This window comes from Pezoporus flaviventris, unplaced genomic scaffold (assembly GCF_033815535.1).
Source record: "Pezoporus flaviventris isolate CSIRO_AGI_PZ_B2104156 unplaced genomic scaffold, CSIRO_AGI_Pfla_v1 ptg000002l, whole genome shotgun sequence".
NCBI classification, from domain to species: Eukaryota; Metazoa; Chordata; class Aves; order Psittaciformes; family Psittacidae; genus Pezoporus; species Pezoporus flaviventris.
The window spans coordinates 78,287,777-78,307,074 of NW_026892550.1; the positions used below are offsets into that span (position 1 = coordinate 78,287,777).

The following is a 19,298-nucleotide window of genomic DNA, read 5'->3' on the forward strand; positions in this document are numbered from 1 at the left end:
CTCCTTCCCATTTTCTTTACAGAAATAGGCAAGTACTGTGAAAGAAATCCTCTTCACAAATGACCTCCAAATGCAAAGTGCTTTAGCCTTGATTTCTAAGCCCAGTGCTAACACTGTTCTTGTTTCTTTTCCTTCCTATGACCCTCCTGTGGCTCTGTCACTCCCCCATGCCATTTCCTTTATCTTTATTACCAACTCTTCCCTTCTGATAGAGGAAAACAGCCTTGAACTATTTGGAGAGCAGGCAGATGACCTAATGGAGCTCTTCCGTCTCTCACTCCTATGAACAGTGCCTCTAAGTACCTCTTTTGTTGGTTTGTTTGTCTGCTCTAGCATTAATTAGGTTTTTAACAAGTGCATTGTTTGCTAGAATTGCAGAAAGAAAAACATGTTAAAACAACCAGCTGGATCTAGTTGACCTATAAATTCATCTGCCTGTTTTCTAACTAGATAGTGTCTCATGGCTATGGGATATAGTTATTACTCAAACAAGATAAATGAAAATCCTGAAAGTTGCCTGGTTTTATTGTTTAGGCCTAGCTCTTGATATGAGATTTTTTTTTTTTTTTTTTTTTTTTACACCAAACTGGCCACAAGAAAGGGAATAAATACTAATACATACTTTCCCCTACACTGTAAAAGGGCTTTGCTGTTAACCACAAGGAAACCTGTGTTCATTACATTTTCTCTAACATTTCTCTTTGCTCATGTATTCTATAACGCTGGGTATTAAATTAGCATTTTAAGATTTCATAGTAAAGTTAAACATGTATCCCGTAACTTTGGTCAATGGCACTGTTATACCAGCAAAGATGAGCCTAAGCACTATAAAAGATATTTTGCTAATTTGCTCAGCGATTCAGTTGTCCTGGCTATATATTTTTTTTTATTCTGAGACAACTGTACAGATAAAGTACAGATCTGATTTAAAGATGAATAAAATATAACTTACAATTTATTTATAAAATTCCCTGATGGTAGAAACTACATACAAATCCTGCAGCTGAAGATCAAGGCAACTGTCTTGATGCAGTTACCAAATGATACTGTAAATAACATGAATCAGTACACAGCAGAAACAAAAAATCATTGTCTGAAAAGTTGCTGAGGGCTTAGAAGGAGAAGCATACAGTTTAGTGCAGGAGACCAAAGCTTTTGCAGTTTGCAAATAAGTCATTGTAGACTCCTAGGAGAAACTAAAAGGAAAAAAAACAAACTACAGCAGAGACAGTGATGGATTCCAAAATGAGAACTGACATGCTTAAAGAAAAGAGCTAGCAGACAAGAACCTTTATTTAGAGACATACTCCTGTTTACAACCTTCCTCATAACTACAGTGGAACCAGAAGAAACACAGGGTTAGGTCTGAATCACTGGCCTGTATAAGGGGTCATTTGTAGCTATTCTCAGAGCGCTCAGACCGTGTCCCATTTAAGTCCATTTTGCACTGGAATAAAGGTTTACATAAGATGCTGAGCAATGATGAATCACACACTGAAAACAAAAGCTGTGGTGGAAGGAAAAAAAAAAAAAAAAAGCAGCTTTTGGGGGATAAAGGAGTTACTTTTTTCACCACAAGTCCTGTATACAGTCCCACTATAAATAATAAATCAGTAACTTATACAACTGGCTCTCAAATAACACCGAGTACAATGAAACATTATGCAACTGTGGTTGCTGGTCTGTAAAGGGCAGACATATGCTGGCTTCATATCACATCTACCCTTGATAACTTTGCATGGCTTATTTAATTCTCCACTGGGTATCAAATGCCACTGGTACAAAAGCACAAGGGGTATGACTTTCTGTTTTGTGTTAGGCTGTTACTGCAGTTCCCTGCTTCCCAAAAGGTTTGTTTAGCTGTTTAATGTCCAACAGATGAAGCTGATAAAGCATGGCAGCAGCTATCTAACCTGGGGATCTCAAGGGGTTCAGTTCTTCTGGTGCACTCTGCCTGGCTAGATAGGAGTACTCCTTATAAACATGCTTCTCTACCATGTTGAGCATAGTCACATTTTTTTTTGCTCACAGGCAGAACTGTATGCACAAGGACCCAGACACGAAGTTTCCTGGCTTACAGTGGACTGAGTGATCTAGTAGCTCTCTCTAAATGGGTGATGCAAGCCATCTAGATGTGTAGCAAAGACTGTACTTTCTCCTTAATTCTAATGGAGAGCTGATCTGCATGATGCTTGCATTTATCTTACTGTTTGTTCCAGATGAAGAATGGAGACCTTCATTATTTATAAGCTTTAAATGAATCTTCTAATTGTAATACCTGGAAACCTTAAAATACTGGCTCTACAGTCACAACACCTAAGTGAAGGAAGGTACAAATATCCATTTCCTCTACAGACAGGAAATGTTGACATAGATTTTCCCATTGGCATACCTCTGGTTGGTATACATAAAACACCGGCTGGCAGTTGCTTCACAGAATTGCCTGGAGGTCGACAGGTGCCAGAATAGAGTGTGCGTGACTCTTGAGTTAGTAAATCTATAGTTCCTCTTCCTTATAGAGACATGCCCATCATATCCATTACAGGTCTTCTCAAGGAAGAATAAGTGTAAATGATTGATGTGGTTTCGGCTGTGCACTCTACTCACAGCTATGCCTTATGGGAGCTTCTTGCATAACAGCACACGGGTGATGGCTGCAGAAGACCTGCCTATACTAGCTCCAGTGGGTTTTAAGGCTGGCATGATTAGTTTGAAGTAATGGGAGATTTCTCCCTGGATTTTACCAAAGCCGGGGTTACATCCTTGTGACGTGTCCTATGCTGTATGTTCAAACACTGCCTTAATTTGATTTAACTGGACACATTTCAACAAAGAGAGGAAGTTGGAGCTTTCCCCTTGAAGTAAAAGGCACTAGGAACAAGCAAACCCACAGAGAAAATCCTTGGAACCTGTTTGAAGACAGAACCTACAATGATGTCTGTGGTTTTGTTCAAATTAACAAACTGGAGAGAGGAAACATATTTGCATGATGGATGTCCATCTCAGAATATGCTAGGAACTCCTCTTGCTTTGTAGTCTTTATGAGCTTCACTGGGTGCAGTGAAAAGTAGTAAACATAATCCACCACACCAGGCAAATGTAAATAATCCCATGGAAGCTTACTAACAAGCCAAGAAAAGCAGAGCACAACTACAGTGTCACTATACAGAGTCACACATTACTCCCTTGGACGTAAAAACCTCCAAGATAGCACCCACAAGAAGCTTCTTTTCTTGACAATGTTTGCTTAAAAGTGGTAAAACATTTTAAACTAGTGACAAAGCAGATACTCCACCTACTTGGTATATATTCAACTGTGTAACAGCTCGATGACAGGGAAAAATCACACATTGTAACACTCAAAATTTTGGAGTTGCATTAAAGTTACCCTATGTGTCTTTTCTAAACACCCTGTGAACAAGCCCTTCATCTGAAATCCCCAATCATTTGTTGATAGCGCCCAGAGCAAACTGGATTTCTGCCCAGGGAATTTAAGAGCAAAATAGCACTCAGCACATTAAAAGTGGCCTTGGAAAAGTATGCTCACAGATGAGGTATTTGTAGAGGTGTCAGCATTAAGCACACAAAGCAAACAGAGGCCCTTTGCTAGAATGATAGCATAGTAAAAGACCATCATAAGAGTGATACAGTCTCTATTAGCAAAATGATAGCTTTGAAATACTAAGAAATAGCACTAGTAATGAAGACAATAAACAGGCCTATAGTAAGTAATGTAGGCTTGTCCTCTTACAGCTCAAAATCTGTATCAACGCTCAACCAGCCCCGATCAGCTCAATAAATCCAAATTAACAAATTAGCTACTTGTAATATCCCCAGGAATCAAGGGTTTTGCCCAGCTTCAACCCACGTGAATATCAATGCTCTTGACTAGAATATATCTCTCACTTCTGAAATTATGAAGCTAAACTTAAACATCTTAAAACAGTTTAGAATTGGATACAATTTTTCCACTGTTGCAATCCAGTTCACCTGAAAGTGGCAGGACAGAACATTAATTTCATATGTATGTCACAATAAATATTTTGCCCGATTGACATGATTAAAATGTTGTTGGCTACAACAAAAAACACATAAAAGATGATTCAAAAGGAAAAAAAATGTGAATGAGCATTTTCAGCTCTGTGGAGAACCAGAAAGGAATGTTATTGAACTTCTGCCTCCACGTATCAAGAGAATCAACCTGTAAATGCCAAAAATCATCTCTAAAAAGGTCATGAAAGGATAATATTTCAAGATGAAGCTATTCTAATGGCAGAGACATTTGTCAATATGAAAAAAAAAAAAAAAGAGAGAAAGAAAGACTACAGAACTGAAACCTGGGCCATGGACCAGGTTACAGCACAGGATCAGATTTAGACAACGGCACAACTAGGTCAGAAGGATAAAGAAAGAAGAAAAACTGAACTGAACCAAATACAGTCTAATGATCCAATGGACTCCCTTTATGGTTAAAGAAACAAACCACTTTCAGGCATGGGAAACTGTTTCATTCATCTCCCAAACTGCACTTCTTTTTCTAAAGAGAGTTTAAGTTTAAACTCAAGTTTAGGGCAGAATTTGCAATTTAGTTCCCATGCACATATAAATAGGATACAGCATATCTAACCACCATTCTTACTTACAAAACAAATGATGTACTGATGATGGATAAATGCCCAAAATATATGAGAACACGGATACAATACGATTCTTGTTTTCTGTGTGCATAAATGTATATATGCAGCTGTACAGATGTGGTAAAAATTGTGCCTGTGTAGTAACCATATGCTATAATACCCTAAGCTACAGCTGCTATTTTGTGTTGTGCAAGGAATAAACTTGGCTCACATGACACTTTCATACTAGTATACAACTACTTTTCTTATAGGTTTCACCCAGTATACTTCAGGCAATAGGTTCTAGCAATAAGGAAGTGGGGTTTTGAGTCTGTAAGTAGGCACTGTCACAGCACAGGGCAGGATTCACAGGGGTTTGACCCTTAACAGTAGCACTGACTGTGGCCTTGATACTTTGATGATTTTAATAAATCTTGATGGCTTATTCTTTAACATTAGCGTGGTACTTCTGAATGTTTTAAAACTATAGACCCTACTAAAAAAGTAACTTACGCTTTTATTCATCCAGGATCAAAACCTTAACCTCTGCATATGTTGAAGATACTGCAAGTGTTAAAACTTGCTATCAAGTTCTCCTCCCCTTGTTGTTTTGATTAAGAATTTCCTTTATTTTTTACTAGAGGGTAAGAAATTCCATGCATCAACAGAAATTATATTACTACTGCTGATTTTAAGAGGACTTTACGTGATTCTTCAATTAATTGCATGACAATATGCAGCTGTATAAAACCTTGTGAATTAATAATTTTGTTGTAAGAGTAGGATGTGCACTTCTGTATGGTGTATTTATATATTATATTTAAGATGCAGTCATTTAAAGTTCACATTCCAGAAAATCAAAATGATATCCTTTTTCCACAGTGCTTCATACAGTTTTGCCAGTGTTTTATTTTTCACATATCTAAGGGAAAATTACACAATTTAGACAATTCAGCATCAAATATTACAGACAGAACCTTTTCAAAAGTTGTAAGAACTCTTAACAGTGCATTGAAATTCACTTGCAGCCAGTTGCACTGAAAAGAAGTAAAAAGACCACCTTATGAATTCATTTCAAAACAAGAAGCTGCTCTTTTTAAAAAAGACAGCAATATTATAAAAGACACAACCTTCAGAAAAAAAGTGTTTGAATCCCTGACATATCCCCATAACCTTCCCCTTGTAACTAATGTAACTAGGAGTTTTGACATACCTCTTCCCTTCCCATGGCCAGTGTCTACTGATACAATAATTCTCGTTTAAAGAATTATTCTTCAAATACATGCTAAGAAAAGAAAGAAAAAAAGAAGTCCAGCAAAGCCAGGATGTACTCTGATGATGAGAAGTAGTACTAGCTTAGGTCTCTGATGCTGATGGTGAAAGAAAGTACAATACTTAAAGGGAAGGTGTTGAGAGCATAGGAAGGAGGTACAGTCCTCTCTCCTGACTCAGTGGTAGGCACTCTGATGGAATTCTGATAAACCTTACCATGGATCCTAACGAAGTAAGTAAAGAACCAAGGCAACAACCCCTCCTTCCCCAACGCCCCCCCCCCCCCCCCCCCAAAAAAAACACAAACTCAAAAATGTCCAAGTAAAGTAGCATTCTTGTGAAGAAACTTGCACCACTGCTGTTCAACCTCTTCTGTTCAGCACTTAAGAGCTCCTCAAGACACTAGAGAAGAAAAAAAATATTACTACTATACTGACCTGTTAAGGAAATTACCTTCTGCAAAGAAATCTGCTTGTACTTGTAACTTTAAAGAGCATCTTTGCACGGAACTCTTCATACTGTAAAAAGCCTAGCAAGCATAGCCCTGGGACAACATGTACTAATCCTATGTCAAAGCCTCAGGAGGTTCAACCTCCTGCTCAAAGCAGGGTCAGCTCAGCTCAGACCAGGTTTTTCAAGGCTTTATCCAGTTGGGTTTTGAGAGCTCCCACGATGGAGATTGCACAGCCTCTCTTGGCAACACATTCCATTTCCCTGACTGTCCTTGTGGGGAGAATTTTTCCTATATCCAGTCTGAACCTCTCTGGCTTCAATTTATGGCACTGCCTCCTGTCTTCCTACTGTACATGATCACTGAGCCCAGTCCCATCTCCTTGATTTTCCTCAGATTCCTTTAGGAAGGCTGCTGTTGCGTCACCCCAAAAGCCTCCTCCAGACTGAACAAACCCAGTTCCCTGAGCCTCCCAGCATTAAGTTTAAAAAAGGTCATTCTCAGTAAGGACAATGCAATCTCAAGCATTTATTACAGAAGTGATGACTCCTCAGACAACAGTCCAAATATAATTTAGCAAGTGGACATGATTTGTGCAGCACCAATCTCTCTGAATGCTGGGGGAAATTCATACAATCAGAACCTTGTGGAATTAAACCCAATTCATATACCACGAGAAACCAATGTTTTCTGTGCTTACTAAGACTGCTTTTATCAAGTATTAGGTGAAATGCTCTTATAAGCAAACTGAATTAGCAATAGCTGTGTACCTACTGAGAAGTCATGTGTTTCACTTCATTAATGCATTAGATATACTCCAAAATAAAACTTGGAGCAAACTGCAGACCTCAAGAGAAGAAAATAAATGAGTAACTCTGTTGAAGAGTATTATGAGATTAGTTTGTAAAAACAATAATAAACTATGGGCCAATATGCACAAAAGACAAACACATAAAACTTCTTGATAATTTTAAATATAGTTTCAACTATTTTGTTCACATTAACCTTGTGAATCATTTGATACACACACCAAAGGGCAATATTAGGTCTTTCCATAAGCATAACACTGGATTTTCATCTGCAACAGCATTTTGTCATAGATCCTAAATTGCCCTTCTACAGCAAATGCTCTACTTCATGAGGTAATATTATCTCTTCTTTAATTTTTAAAATCATAAAGTAATGAAATTCTTTCAAAGATAAATGGGACAACCCATTCACTTCACCCTATGTAAGAACTGGAGGTATAAACCTGCAAGTATGTGAGTGACTATGAATAAGAAATTAGGGTTACATGCTACTTTGATTTATGCCCAAGTATCACTGAAATTCAGACGTTCAAGTTGGAGGCTGTTCACTAAATCTTTGCATTACAGCCATCATGGCAGGTGGATAGCCACAATTTACTATCAAAAGCCACAAACAGTACTGAGCAGCTTGAGCTCATGGAAGTCTCTGATGAGCTGATCTAGGACTGTGAAGTACACCGTATGTCACTGTAGTGACATGAAGATATCAGTCCTCACATGTGCAAGTTTTCCAAACAGAACTTACCCCTTAGGTCCTTCATTCTAACAGTGAGCCTTTAACTTTTTTAGTCTAACAGTAAAGGTCCTGCTTCCAAACCTACTGATAATCTGCCGTTTGCTGTACATTCAGCTGAGATTATTCATTTAAGGAAAAAGCGTAACATAAGGAAGCAATGAAAGTAATGTCTGTTTTGATTTGTTTGCATAGCCGCACCAAATAAATTGTTTTAAAATGGCTGAACAAATTCAGAGTAACTGAGTGCTTACATGAATAATGAGCTCCTTTCCTAACATTGCTCTCCCAGGGATACATTAATCACTAGTGAATTCCATTTGAATTATTTTCATCTATCAAACTGAAACAAGGATACAGCCTACAGACCGTGTTAAAGCTACCTAATGATCTTTCAGTCTTCCTTTTTACCTATGACTTTGCAGCAGATTTTAATACTCAATTTCCATGGGAAAAAAAATCAAAATATCCAGGGCATCACACAGTGCTAGGCCTGTCATTAACAACTGGTGCAATAGATGAACAAGGCAGGACTGCAGAAACCAGAGGCATAATTCATTTCTTATATGTAACATTCATTTAAACAGGCAAGAAAGACAAGGTTGAGGTTGGGCTGGAAATGCTTCAAGGAGAAAAGGAGTGTCGTGACTAAAAGCAGGAAATGAAGGGGGAAATGAAGGGATAACAAGCTGTAATAGTGCTGTTGCTTACTGATACCTTTAGAAATTTATTGGGTTTTGCATGAGTATAGTGATAATTAAATGGCAATTTTCTGCACCTTTGATGCATGCTCTACAAATACACAGTGACAGCCATAACCCTGAAGAGCTTGCAGTCTGAACAAATGGTGTAAAAAAAGGATAAAAGGCTCAGACAGAACCAAGATGCCCAAGGCTACACCACTTGCAAGTGACAAGAGTGTACTTTTACTGCTGTAGCTATTGCTTCATCCTGTCTTCTCTACTGTAGAAGTATAAAGCAGTTAGGTTTTGTGAAGAGAAGAACCCAATGAGAATCATAAAATCAACTCGGTTGGAAAAGACCTTTAAGATCATCAAATCCAATCATTACTCCACGACTGCCAAGTCCACCACTAAACCATGTCACCAGGGGCATCTACACGTTTTTTGAATGCTTCCAGGGATGGTGATTCCACCACTGCCCTGGGCAGCCTGTCCAATGCCTAACTACCCTTTCGGTGAAGAACTTTTTCCTACTATCCAGTCTAAACCTACTCTGCCGCAGCTTGAGGCTGTTACCTTGTCCTACCACTTGTTACCTGGGAGATGTCAGCCCTGCTTTGAGCAGACAGGCAGGTAGGTCTGTGGCTTGCCTGCCACTTGTTTTTCTGCATGGACATGCCAGAGCATTACTGCCAGCTGCTGGGTAACACCCTGGAGACCAGGTTCATGCCCATTTGCCTAGAGAGACAACAGTACAGCAAAAATGGTATAAGACATGACAGTGTGTCTCACTCCTTGGCTCACCTGAATTCTGTCCCTGAGCATTCTGGCTGGGGTAGCTGCTAGGTATTTCCCCTGAGCAGTTTCAGATCCATTTTCTGCTATTCTGGTCTGAGACTCCTCAGTTGAAGAAAATGAAAATGGAACTAATGAGAGCCTCCTCCGGAGCACTCCCCCCTTCTAGCTCTACCATCATCAACAGCACCTGCACCACTGCTAGACCCACCCAGGGGAGAACGTTGACAAGACCTAGGACGGAATAAGAGTAACACTTGTTATCAGTGGTGGGAAGAAGCTAGTCACATACCTGCTGTGCCCGTATTCCACCTGTTACAGTTACCCAAGGAGAGCAAACAACTCAGTCTTGTTTTATCTCAGCTGCTAACTTTAGCATCAGGCTGCAGCTGTGAAGTTCACAGTCAGCCCAGCACAGACATTCTTCAAAACCCATGAATTATTCTTAGTGCAGCTGTTCCACAGGGTACAAGATTGCTGTGATGTTCCTTCAATCTAATTGAAAACCACCTGTGCTATCTCCATGCTCTCTGTCTTGACAAGGAAGACTTCTTTTTAATCCCCAGATCAGCCTCAGTAAGCAGAAGAACATAAACATGACATCTACGAAAGGTTAGTTCCCACAGATCTCATCTCTCATGTTAGTGTTTACCACAGACAACTTGTCTTTCACCATTTAAAGTTATTTCTCAAATTACTCAAAACCTCTAAATACATGTCACTGGATTTTACCCAGACTATTTTATTACAATGGCAGACATTAGGCCTACAATAAACTCACGTGCATAAAAACCCATAATGCCTGCCAGCAGACCATATCCTTTGCAACTTTTTTCTTTCTGAACATTAAGAGTCCCATGTTAACAAATAAACAGTAAGAAATATCCTCCCCCCCCCCCCCCCTTCCCGAGGAAATTATACACCTTCCCTTCCCCCCCTTCTCCCTTCCGACTCACTATTTTTTTTTCACACATGCTATCTGCAATGAAAGAACATGGAAAGAGGTAGAAGAATCACACACATCCTGCTTCTAAATCTCAAGCAATAAATCTCTCGGGCGTAGAAATCTCCTTCGCAAAGCGTAAACAGCAAACTAGAGCATTCAAATCTGTAAATACAAACAGTATACTACAGCTTTCCTTGTGTGCGAAGGAGAAGCCCCTCTGCTACTTCGCATCCCCCGAAGGATGGACGAGAAGATTTTGGCAGGAAACCCGCTTCGCTTACCTTGATCATGATGGCAAACGGACGGTACCTCCCTGGCGCGGCTAAGCGGACACTCAGCGGACCGCCGCTCGTTTCGTGCAGCGCTCCTGATGAAGCCCCAGTGATCGCTGAGCCTCCGCTGCAGCGACGGCTGCTGCACACTGCGCGGGCTCAGGGCCGGCCGATCCGCCTGCGGGCTCCACCGAGGCGGCGGCGGCTGCTGCGGCTGCTGCTGCTCCCGCTGCTGCTGCTGCTGCTCCCGCTGCCGCCGTGGCCACTGCAGCCGCTTGCGGGCTCCGATTGCATCAGCGGGGGAGGGCGGTGCGCACGGCGGACGCCAACGGGGAAAGCGGCGAGGGGCTGCGGGTGCCCCTCCTCGCCCCTCCCGGCGGGCAGGCACACCTCCGGCCACCTCCCCCCGCCTCCCCCCTCCGCCTCGCCCTTGGGAACCACCGGCAGCGCCCCAGCCGGGGACGAGGCTGGCGGGAGCTAGACCTTCGCGCGCACCGATCCGCAGGGCCAGGTCGTCTAGAGGGGTCAGTCCTGGTCCATGGCTCGTCCCTCAGATGGCCCCACATCATACGCTGTGCCTAGCAGCCAGAGACAGTTAAATGCTTGTGCTATAATTTATACCGAGGACAACACGTTCTTCTTACCCCTCTGTCTTAGCAAGCATTAAGAAACTCATCATTTTCAGTCCCTGAGTCACTTCCTCCTTCTTGCATCCAAGTTGTCTGACACATCAAACACCTCACAGTTTATCCCTCCCATCACTACCAAGCTCTCCAGCTGCAAGACAGGTTTTCCCCAGGCCTTCTGCCTTCCACCACTACATGCACAACTTGTGCCGTCAGCACTGGCAACGAACACAGGAGGGGCCCACACAACCGTTCTATTTGGAGCTGGCTGGGATTGCCAGATGTTTCACAACGGCCCTCTGGGTCCTCCCCCTGCTAACCAGTGCCTAGTCCATGCTGAAGCCCATGTAGCTACAACTCTGCAGCTATTCAGACCTCAGGAGGCTGTCTTGGGGCCAGCTGTATCTCTGATTTCACTGAACAGGTACCTGGCAAGCAGGTGACCCGCACCTGAAGCGGAAAGCATAAACATCAAGGACCAGTCTACTCCACTACTACCATCACTGCTGCCAGTGAAACTGCACAGTATTTTTACAAGATGCTCCCAGTATACCCACTGTATGACATTCACAGTATGCTTACTTTCATCTTTATTGCATTTATAGTTGTTTTCTTCTTTTACTATTGTTTTTGTAAATGTTTTCCCCTTCCGATCTGCTTGAGAGTAGTTGTAGGAAGCTGTTTCATCTCAACGCTACTGTCACAAGTGCCAGGTTCTGCTTTGCATGATGTACGCGAATTATTCTCTCTCCTACAGCGCCAGAGACTGGTTACATAAACAGATACCTGTTCCTGACACTCTTCAGCCATGTATAAAACCACTATTTAATGGAATTTTACAAAAATTTGGACTCCAAAGAAATGACGCTACCTAAACTAAAAGTCCATGTGAACAGTGATGTTGTAGTGGCTATTTAGGAGAGAATAAAGATGGAGCAAAAACCAGGAGGCAGAAAGGCAGCAAAGAAGCATCAGAGAGAGGCATAATTCATCATCAGTGAACTACTACTCAGTGCTCATGAGAGCAATCCGATCAATTCCTGATGAATTAGGATAATTATTCTTATTTAGATTACAAACACAGCATAGGACCAACCATACCGGACAATTCAGGATCCTGCCTCTGACAGTCGACAATAATGACGCCTACAGAAGATTTACAAGAACAGAATAAGCACATAGGAGCACACCTGATGTGCTCTTCTAGCTTCAAGGGCTTTGTACCACAGCAGTTTCCCAAAAGATGAATTATTTAGGCTTAACAGTTAATGGAATTTTTGTTCCTTGAATTTATTGTTCCTTGAACCCATGCAAAATTTGGCATCCCTAAGATCTTGTGCTGATGAGTTTCCATAGAACAATTTAGCTTTGTTCTATGGAAAAATAGATAATTATGGTTTATTTTGAACCTGCCACTTAAAAATTTCACTTCATGTTCCCTTCTGATACTGTGAAACTGTAAACACAAATGAAGGTCACAATATTCACCCCATCTATGTCATTTGTGATTTTAAAGACTGTTGAACTGTCAGCCATTCCCTTTTTCTAGATGAAGAGTCCTAATCTTTTTACTCCTAATATAGGAACAGTTCCATACCCTTGATCATCCTGGATTTAGAACAGGGACATGAAGTACAAAGACTCCCAAAATGCAGGTTGCCATATTTACTTTTAATTTGCTTTTTTGTCCTGTTTCTTTTCCTAAGAATGCCTCCTGCTCTCTTTCCTAGTTTGACTGTTCCTGTACTAAACTGAACTGATGTTTTTACAAACTATTTAATTCCAGAATTTCCCTCCTGCAAGGCAACAGGTCATTCATAATCCATCACTATACATAGCTTTAGCTTTCTTCCCCTCCCCCCCCCCCCCCATGTGCAACACTTCATACTTGCAGACATTATTATATATTATTTTGGCAACTGTGTACTCAATTTCATAAGGTCCTTCTACAGCTTTTTGCAGGTAGCTCTAGTTTGGCTGAACTGTTTAACACCATTACCCTGACGGTTTTAATCTCATCAGCAAACTTTGTCCTTTCTCTATTTGCCTCCATTTCCCTACCATTTTCTCAACTGCACAACCTCTCTCTCTTCTATTTCTTATCTTTTAACCAATTGAGAGCAACATAAAAGCATCTTCACATGGGAGCTTATTTTTTACAAGCCTTTGTGTCGTGGTTTAAACCCAGTCAGGCAACTCGTTCACTCACTTCCCCCCCTTTCTTGCCCTCCCCCTGCTCTCGGAGGGACGGAGAGGAGAATCAAAAAGAATGCAACTCCCACGGGTTGAGATAAGAACAGTTTAGTAACTAAGGTATAACACAAATCACTACTGCTACCACCAATGATAATAATGATAAAGGAAATAACAAGGGAAGAGAATACAACACCTCAGCACCAGCCGACCGATCACTCGCCCCCCAAGCCCGACCAAGCTCCCAGTTACATCCTGGGCATGACGTGCTGTGGTATGGAATAGCTCTTTGGTCAGTTTGGGTCAGGTGTCCTGTCTCTGCTTCCTCCCAGCTTCCCCTCCTCCCTGGCAGAGCATGAGGCTCACAAAGTCCTTGGCCAAACCAAAACATCTCTATCAGCTCTGTTCCCGAGCCGAAAGTCAAAACACTGCACTGCACCAGCTACCAAGGAGGAGAAACATGACTGCTGCTGCTGAACCCAGGACACTTTGGTAAGGGACTGTGTCAAGTCCTTTGGAAATCCAAGTGGATCAAATCAATTGGTTCTCTACCATCTGCATGTTCACAGAATCCTTCAAAGAAGTTTCTAGATAGGCAGGTTAGAATTTCCTTTCAGACAAGTTATGTTGAGTCTGCCCTTTAATGTGTGATTTATTCATGTATATTTTGCATTCTTTAGTACAGGTTCTACAGTTTCTTCAGACTTGCTCCAGTATCCTGAATCCCTCTAGAACAAAAGCTGTTTGAATGCCGTTTCATTGTTCCCAGACCTCGGCTTGCCAGTCTGCACAGCATTGTGCTTGAGCCTTTTTTCTTTCTAAGTTGTCTGTTTCATGCTCCAACATAGAGATGTATTTCAAGTTATCCTCAAACTAGTACCAACTACTGAGGTAGACGGCAGAATCCATAGCCTGGACACAACTAAGAAACAGGAGAAGGAAAGGGAAAGGGGGAATATTATCAGAACTACAGAGGATTTATGCAAAGCCAAACCACCAAGTTATCTAGGATATCTATTAAAACAAGATATTTTTATTGATAGTCAAGCTGACCCCGAACTTGGAAATAAAAGTTGGAAAAAGGAGACCAAAATTCAGAGAAGCTACAGAACTTACCTCAAAACTTGCATCTTGCTGAAACACCCCAAAACCTGAAGCTACCATTAGTAAATGTGCCATACTTATTTTTGCAGCATTGGCTTGCACTGCTTCAATGTAGTTACACTTTCTTATGTAACGCTCCAGATTTTACAATGCAAGGGACATTGACTTTCCTTTTACCTCTACCTCAATCAGTTGTATTGATCCATCAGTCAGACCATACATTTTCTACATTCTGAATATTTCATTTTCATAAAGCAGGTAATTGCTCATTTCTATGCTAGATTTTCAATTGACACAAAGTATTCAGTGAATGCCTGACAGCACTGGTAAACTTTAGAAGTTTTAATGAGTAAGTTTTACGCAGCTATGATAGAATTAAGTAATTTACGTGCTTAGAGTCCAAAGTGTTTTTGTTTCCACAAGTTCTAGAGATTCACAAGGTGAATAGGAGTTGTGATACCTGGGGCTGTAGGAGCAGATTATGTTTGTAAAGGTACCACAAACCCAGTGATTAGTACGTTTCATGCTTTTTGTTGGTCTGCACAGAAACACAGCATTCCTTCTGCTTGCTCTGGGCTCTTGAGAGAAATTTTTGCAGAAGACCAAAGGGGTTTCAGTCATGCACATTATCCAGACCAGAACTGGACAAACTTATATTTTAGCCACAGAAATATGAGGAACTACAGTTGGGAAAATGAAAAGGCTCTATGATATAAAGCCAAATGGGGCATTTTGAAAGAGGAAGCTTGTATAATTCCATAATTCTACAAGGAATAGGGGCAGAAACCCATAGCTTGGCACACTTTCAAAGGCTCCCTTTTCTAATTCCATCTGCACAAAGTGGATGGGGTGAACACAGGCAGAAACCAGGTTTTCCATTTAAGAGAAAGGTGGGATTCTGTGATTTTTCATTCATCAAGTTTGCCAAAGACACCAAGCTGTGTGGTGCAGTCAACATGCTGGAGGAAAGGGATGCCATCCAGAGGGACCTAGACACACTTATGAGGTGGGCCAATACCAACCTCATGAAGTTTAACCATGCCAAGTGCAAGGTCCTACACCCACATCGGGGCAATCCCAGGCACAGCTACAGGTTGGGCAGAGAAGAGATTCAGAGCAGCCCTGAAGAGAAGGACTTGGGGGTGTTGGTCAATGAGAAATGGAACATGAGCCAGCTTCAGAGTGTGCTTGCAGCCCAGAAAACCAACTATATCCTGGGCTGCATCAAAAGGAGCATGACCAGCAGGTCAAAGGAGGTGATCCTGCCCCTTTACTCTGCTCTTGTGAGAGCTCACTTGGAGTACTGTGTACAGTCCTCAGCAAAAGAAGGACATGGAGCTGTTGGAGCAAGTCCAGAGGAGGGCCACAAGGATGCTCAGAGGGCTGGAGCACCTCTCCTATAAAGACAGGCTGAGACAGTTGTGGTGGTTCAGCCTGGAGAAGAGAAGGCTACGTGGAGACCTCATAACAGCCTTCCAGTACCTAAAAGGGCCAACAAGAAATGTGGAGAGGGACTTTTTACAAGAACATGGAGTGACAGGATAAGGGGAAATGGCTTTAAGAAGAAAGAGGGTAGGTTTAGATTAGACGTTAGGAAGAAGTTCTTCACTATGAGGGTGGTGAGACACTGGAATAGGTTGCCCGGAGAAGCTGTTGATGCTCTATCACTGGCAGTGTTCAAGGCCAGGTTGGATGAGGGCTTTGAGCAACCTGGTCCAGTGGAAGGTATCCCTGTCCATGGCAGAGGGGTTGGAACTGGATGTTCTTTAAGGTTCCTTCCAACCCAAACCATTCTGTGATTCTATGTTCTTGACAAAATCTGTGCTTCAGTTTGATTTTGATCTTGCAATATTTTCAAAGCCTTCTTGAAATGTGTTCCAAAGTTAAAAAAAAAAAAAAATATATCCAAAAGAGAGCATCTCTTCTAAAAATATCAGAATGCTATATTTTGATCTTTCTGGAAAAACTTTGTTTCTACTTAGCTTCTGTACTAAAACCCAATCTCTTAGTTTCTACAACTACATGAAAGCGCATTGACACAAAAACTTAAAATAAGGAAACATCAACTTTCACCCAAAATATTCTTCACAGAAACCCTGTGACTGATCTCAGTCACAAAACTAAAATTCTTCATAATAATTAAGAAGGTAATTTCAGGACATGATTTCCATATAGCTGCCTTGCAGAACTGGGAATACAATTGTAGAAAGTTTTAAAATGAGGGAAAGTAAAACTCTTTGGATAAGAATCAGGTTGGTGTTGTAGAAATATCCTAACAGGAAAAAAAAAAACACATAAAAAACTATAATGTTCAAAACTATTAGTTAAAAAAGCTATTAATTTCAAATTATTATGTTTAAATATTATATGCATATGTGTGTTCATATAAGTATAAAATATTAGGGTAAGTTGTTTTTTTTTTAATTCTTTTAATTTCAGAGTAGGATAAGTCATTTAAAGTCTGGTCATTTTGGGCTACAACAAAATGATGGCAGAAGCTGAAATAATAAGCCTTATACACAGAAAGTGATGGCTGCAATTACTAGTCTTCATTTTGAAAAAAAGAGAAGAAACAGTTAAGATTCTTTGTAGAAACAAAGAAGCCACAGTGACCTCTCTTGCAGTCACAGGCACATGTCAACATTCCAACTCAAGCCAATGGCTCAAGTGAGATGTAAGGTTTCAGTGAATGTCATTTTCAGAGAAGCAAAACAGCAGTATCGTTTTTGAGGCAACACCTTCCCCTGGTGCTCACTTTCTCTTTTTCATCCTCGTGCCAGCTCTGCTGTGTGTGGGCTCCGATGTAAAATGGATTGAGTCATGTGGGTTTAAAAACCCAGATAAAAACATGGGAGTAGGAAGTAACTGTTGTAGGTGCTAAAAGGCAGGAAGTGTCTAACCTGGCATCCTCACAAAGAAGTACAGGCTATATAATTACACTCTCAGAAAGGAACATTAAAAAAACAGGAGTAAAAGATAAAGGACAAGAGCAAAGATACAGGACAAAGCAGTAGCACCTGACAACCAGAAGAACACTAGAAAGAGGCTGAAAGGAAAACGTCTGCATGGGTGAGGGTAACTGGAACAAAATAAACACATCTCCTCCCCTTTCATCACTACCCATTCAGTGAAACAGCATTTTGCATATTCTTCCTAAAGAAGCATTTTCTGAATGCGTCACTTATTTTTGCCTTGAAAGGCAAGAAAAACATTATGCTGCGTGAATTAACCAGGAACAATTTGTTTGCTACATTTCTGTCAGACTTCAGTTTTATAGCCACTCACCAATCACCTGTCCCTTCTCCTTCATCCCCATCCTCCTCATGGCCTCCTCAGGCAGGGCAAGGGCAGGGGCAGGCAGAGAGCTACTCCTCAGAGGCCTCTCCCAGAAGGTTCTGGGCCACCGCAGCTGCCTCACCTCACAGCCCTGCCAGAATGGGGCTGGCTTCCTTCCCGTGTGTCAGTCATGCTACTGAGGCAAGGCCCTCCAGAGGCACTGAAAAAGAGTTTAGGTGCACCACAGGTGGGAATGGGGAGATGTTACATGTGGCAACAGCACCTGAGGGGATGAGTCAGCAGCAGAGCTACCCCCCTCCACTCTCCCCTCTGGCTGGCTCCATCTGAGGCTGTAGCACCCAGGGCGCTTAAGCCCTGAGTTCTCATCAAAATCAACCCACTCCTTCACCTTTTAAGGGAAGCACCATAATCCCTTGCCAGCCCATTTTCACATCCAAGGTAACTCCCAAGGTTTCATGACGGCTAAGTGGCTTCTTTCTCCCTCGCTCAGACCTACTTAAAAAATGGCAGAAAAGTAAGAAACAGGAGCACCTGGTATTTTGTGCTGTTGTGTTTTCTTCTGCGCAGGTTAAGCAAGTTGAAGCTATGTAAGTTCATAGAATCATAGAACCACACAATCATTTAGGTTGGAAAAAAAAGTTAAAATCACTAAGTCCAACCATTAACCCAGCACTGCCATGTCCACTCCTAAACCATGTCTCTAAGCACCATATCTACATGTCATTTAAGTACCTCTAGGGACTGGGTCTCAGCCACTTCCCTGGGCAGCCTGTTCCAGTGCCTGGCTACCACTTTTGGTGAAGAAATTTTTCCTAATATCCAATCTAAATCTCCCCTGGCACAGTTTGAGGCCATTTCCTCTTGTCCTATCGCTTTTTACTTGAGAGAAGAGACTGATCCCCACCTCCTTCCATCCTCCTTTCAGGTAGTTGCAGAGAGTGATAAGGTCGCCCCGAGCCTTCTCTTTCCAGACTAAACAACCCCAGCTCCCTCAGCTGTTCCTCATCAGACTTGTGCTCCAGACCCTTCAACAGCTTTGTTGCTTTTTTGAACATGAGAAGTTAAGATGGTTAATGAAAAAAGCCACTCAGCTAGGCCACCTGGAAGAAGACTTGCTGCCCAACTGCTTCATTTCAATATGGAAACTAAATCAATACTTAAAGACTGACCTAATTTTTTTTCTAGGGGGTGGTATAAAATATTTTGGTCCAAAAATACCTTTTATTTCAAAGCAGTAGAATTAAATTGTGGGAATCAGTGCAAGGTCTCATTTTCTCTGATGTCACTAGAAGAGGTTTTGAGTGCCTGAAGGAAAGGAGGCAGTGAGGCAGCTGGCCTGTGGCACGTGGAAAACCCGGTTTCCCAATCTCCAAATTCCAACTCAAATCCTGCCAGCTAAGAGAGGGACCAGCTGACATGCAGCATTTTGACACAAAAGGCTTTTTATAGAAAACTCAACATTCACTTCATGTTTTAAAGCCATATTGCAGCTCCCCAGTTT

General features: G+C 41.6%; 1 protein-coding gene across 3 annotated transcripts in view; it reads right to left on the bottom strand.

Moving 5' to 3' along the window:
* BCAT1 (branched chain amino acid transaminase 1) overlaps positions 1 to 17,847 on the bottom strand; it is a 67,110-nt gene extending 49,263 nt beyond the window's left edge. The window contains exon 1 of one of the 3 annotated variants that reach the window (XM_061444399.1): positions 17,793 to 17,847. In XM_061444399.1, coding sequence (XP_061300383.1) covers positions 17,793 to 17,825 — 33 coding nt within the window. In that variant the 5' untranslated portion in view covers positions 17,826 to 17,847. Of the gene's footprint in view, positions 1 to 5,829; positions 5,850 to 10,586; positions 10,738 to 17,792 lie in introns of those variants that run through there. The other 2 variants (XM_061444401.1, XM_061444400.1) reach the window with 2 other exon arrangements.
* Between the last annotated feature and the right edge of the window lie 1,451 nt (positions 17,848 to 19,298).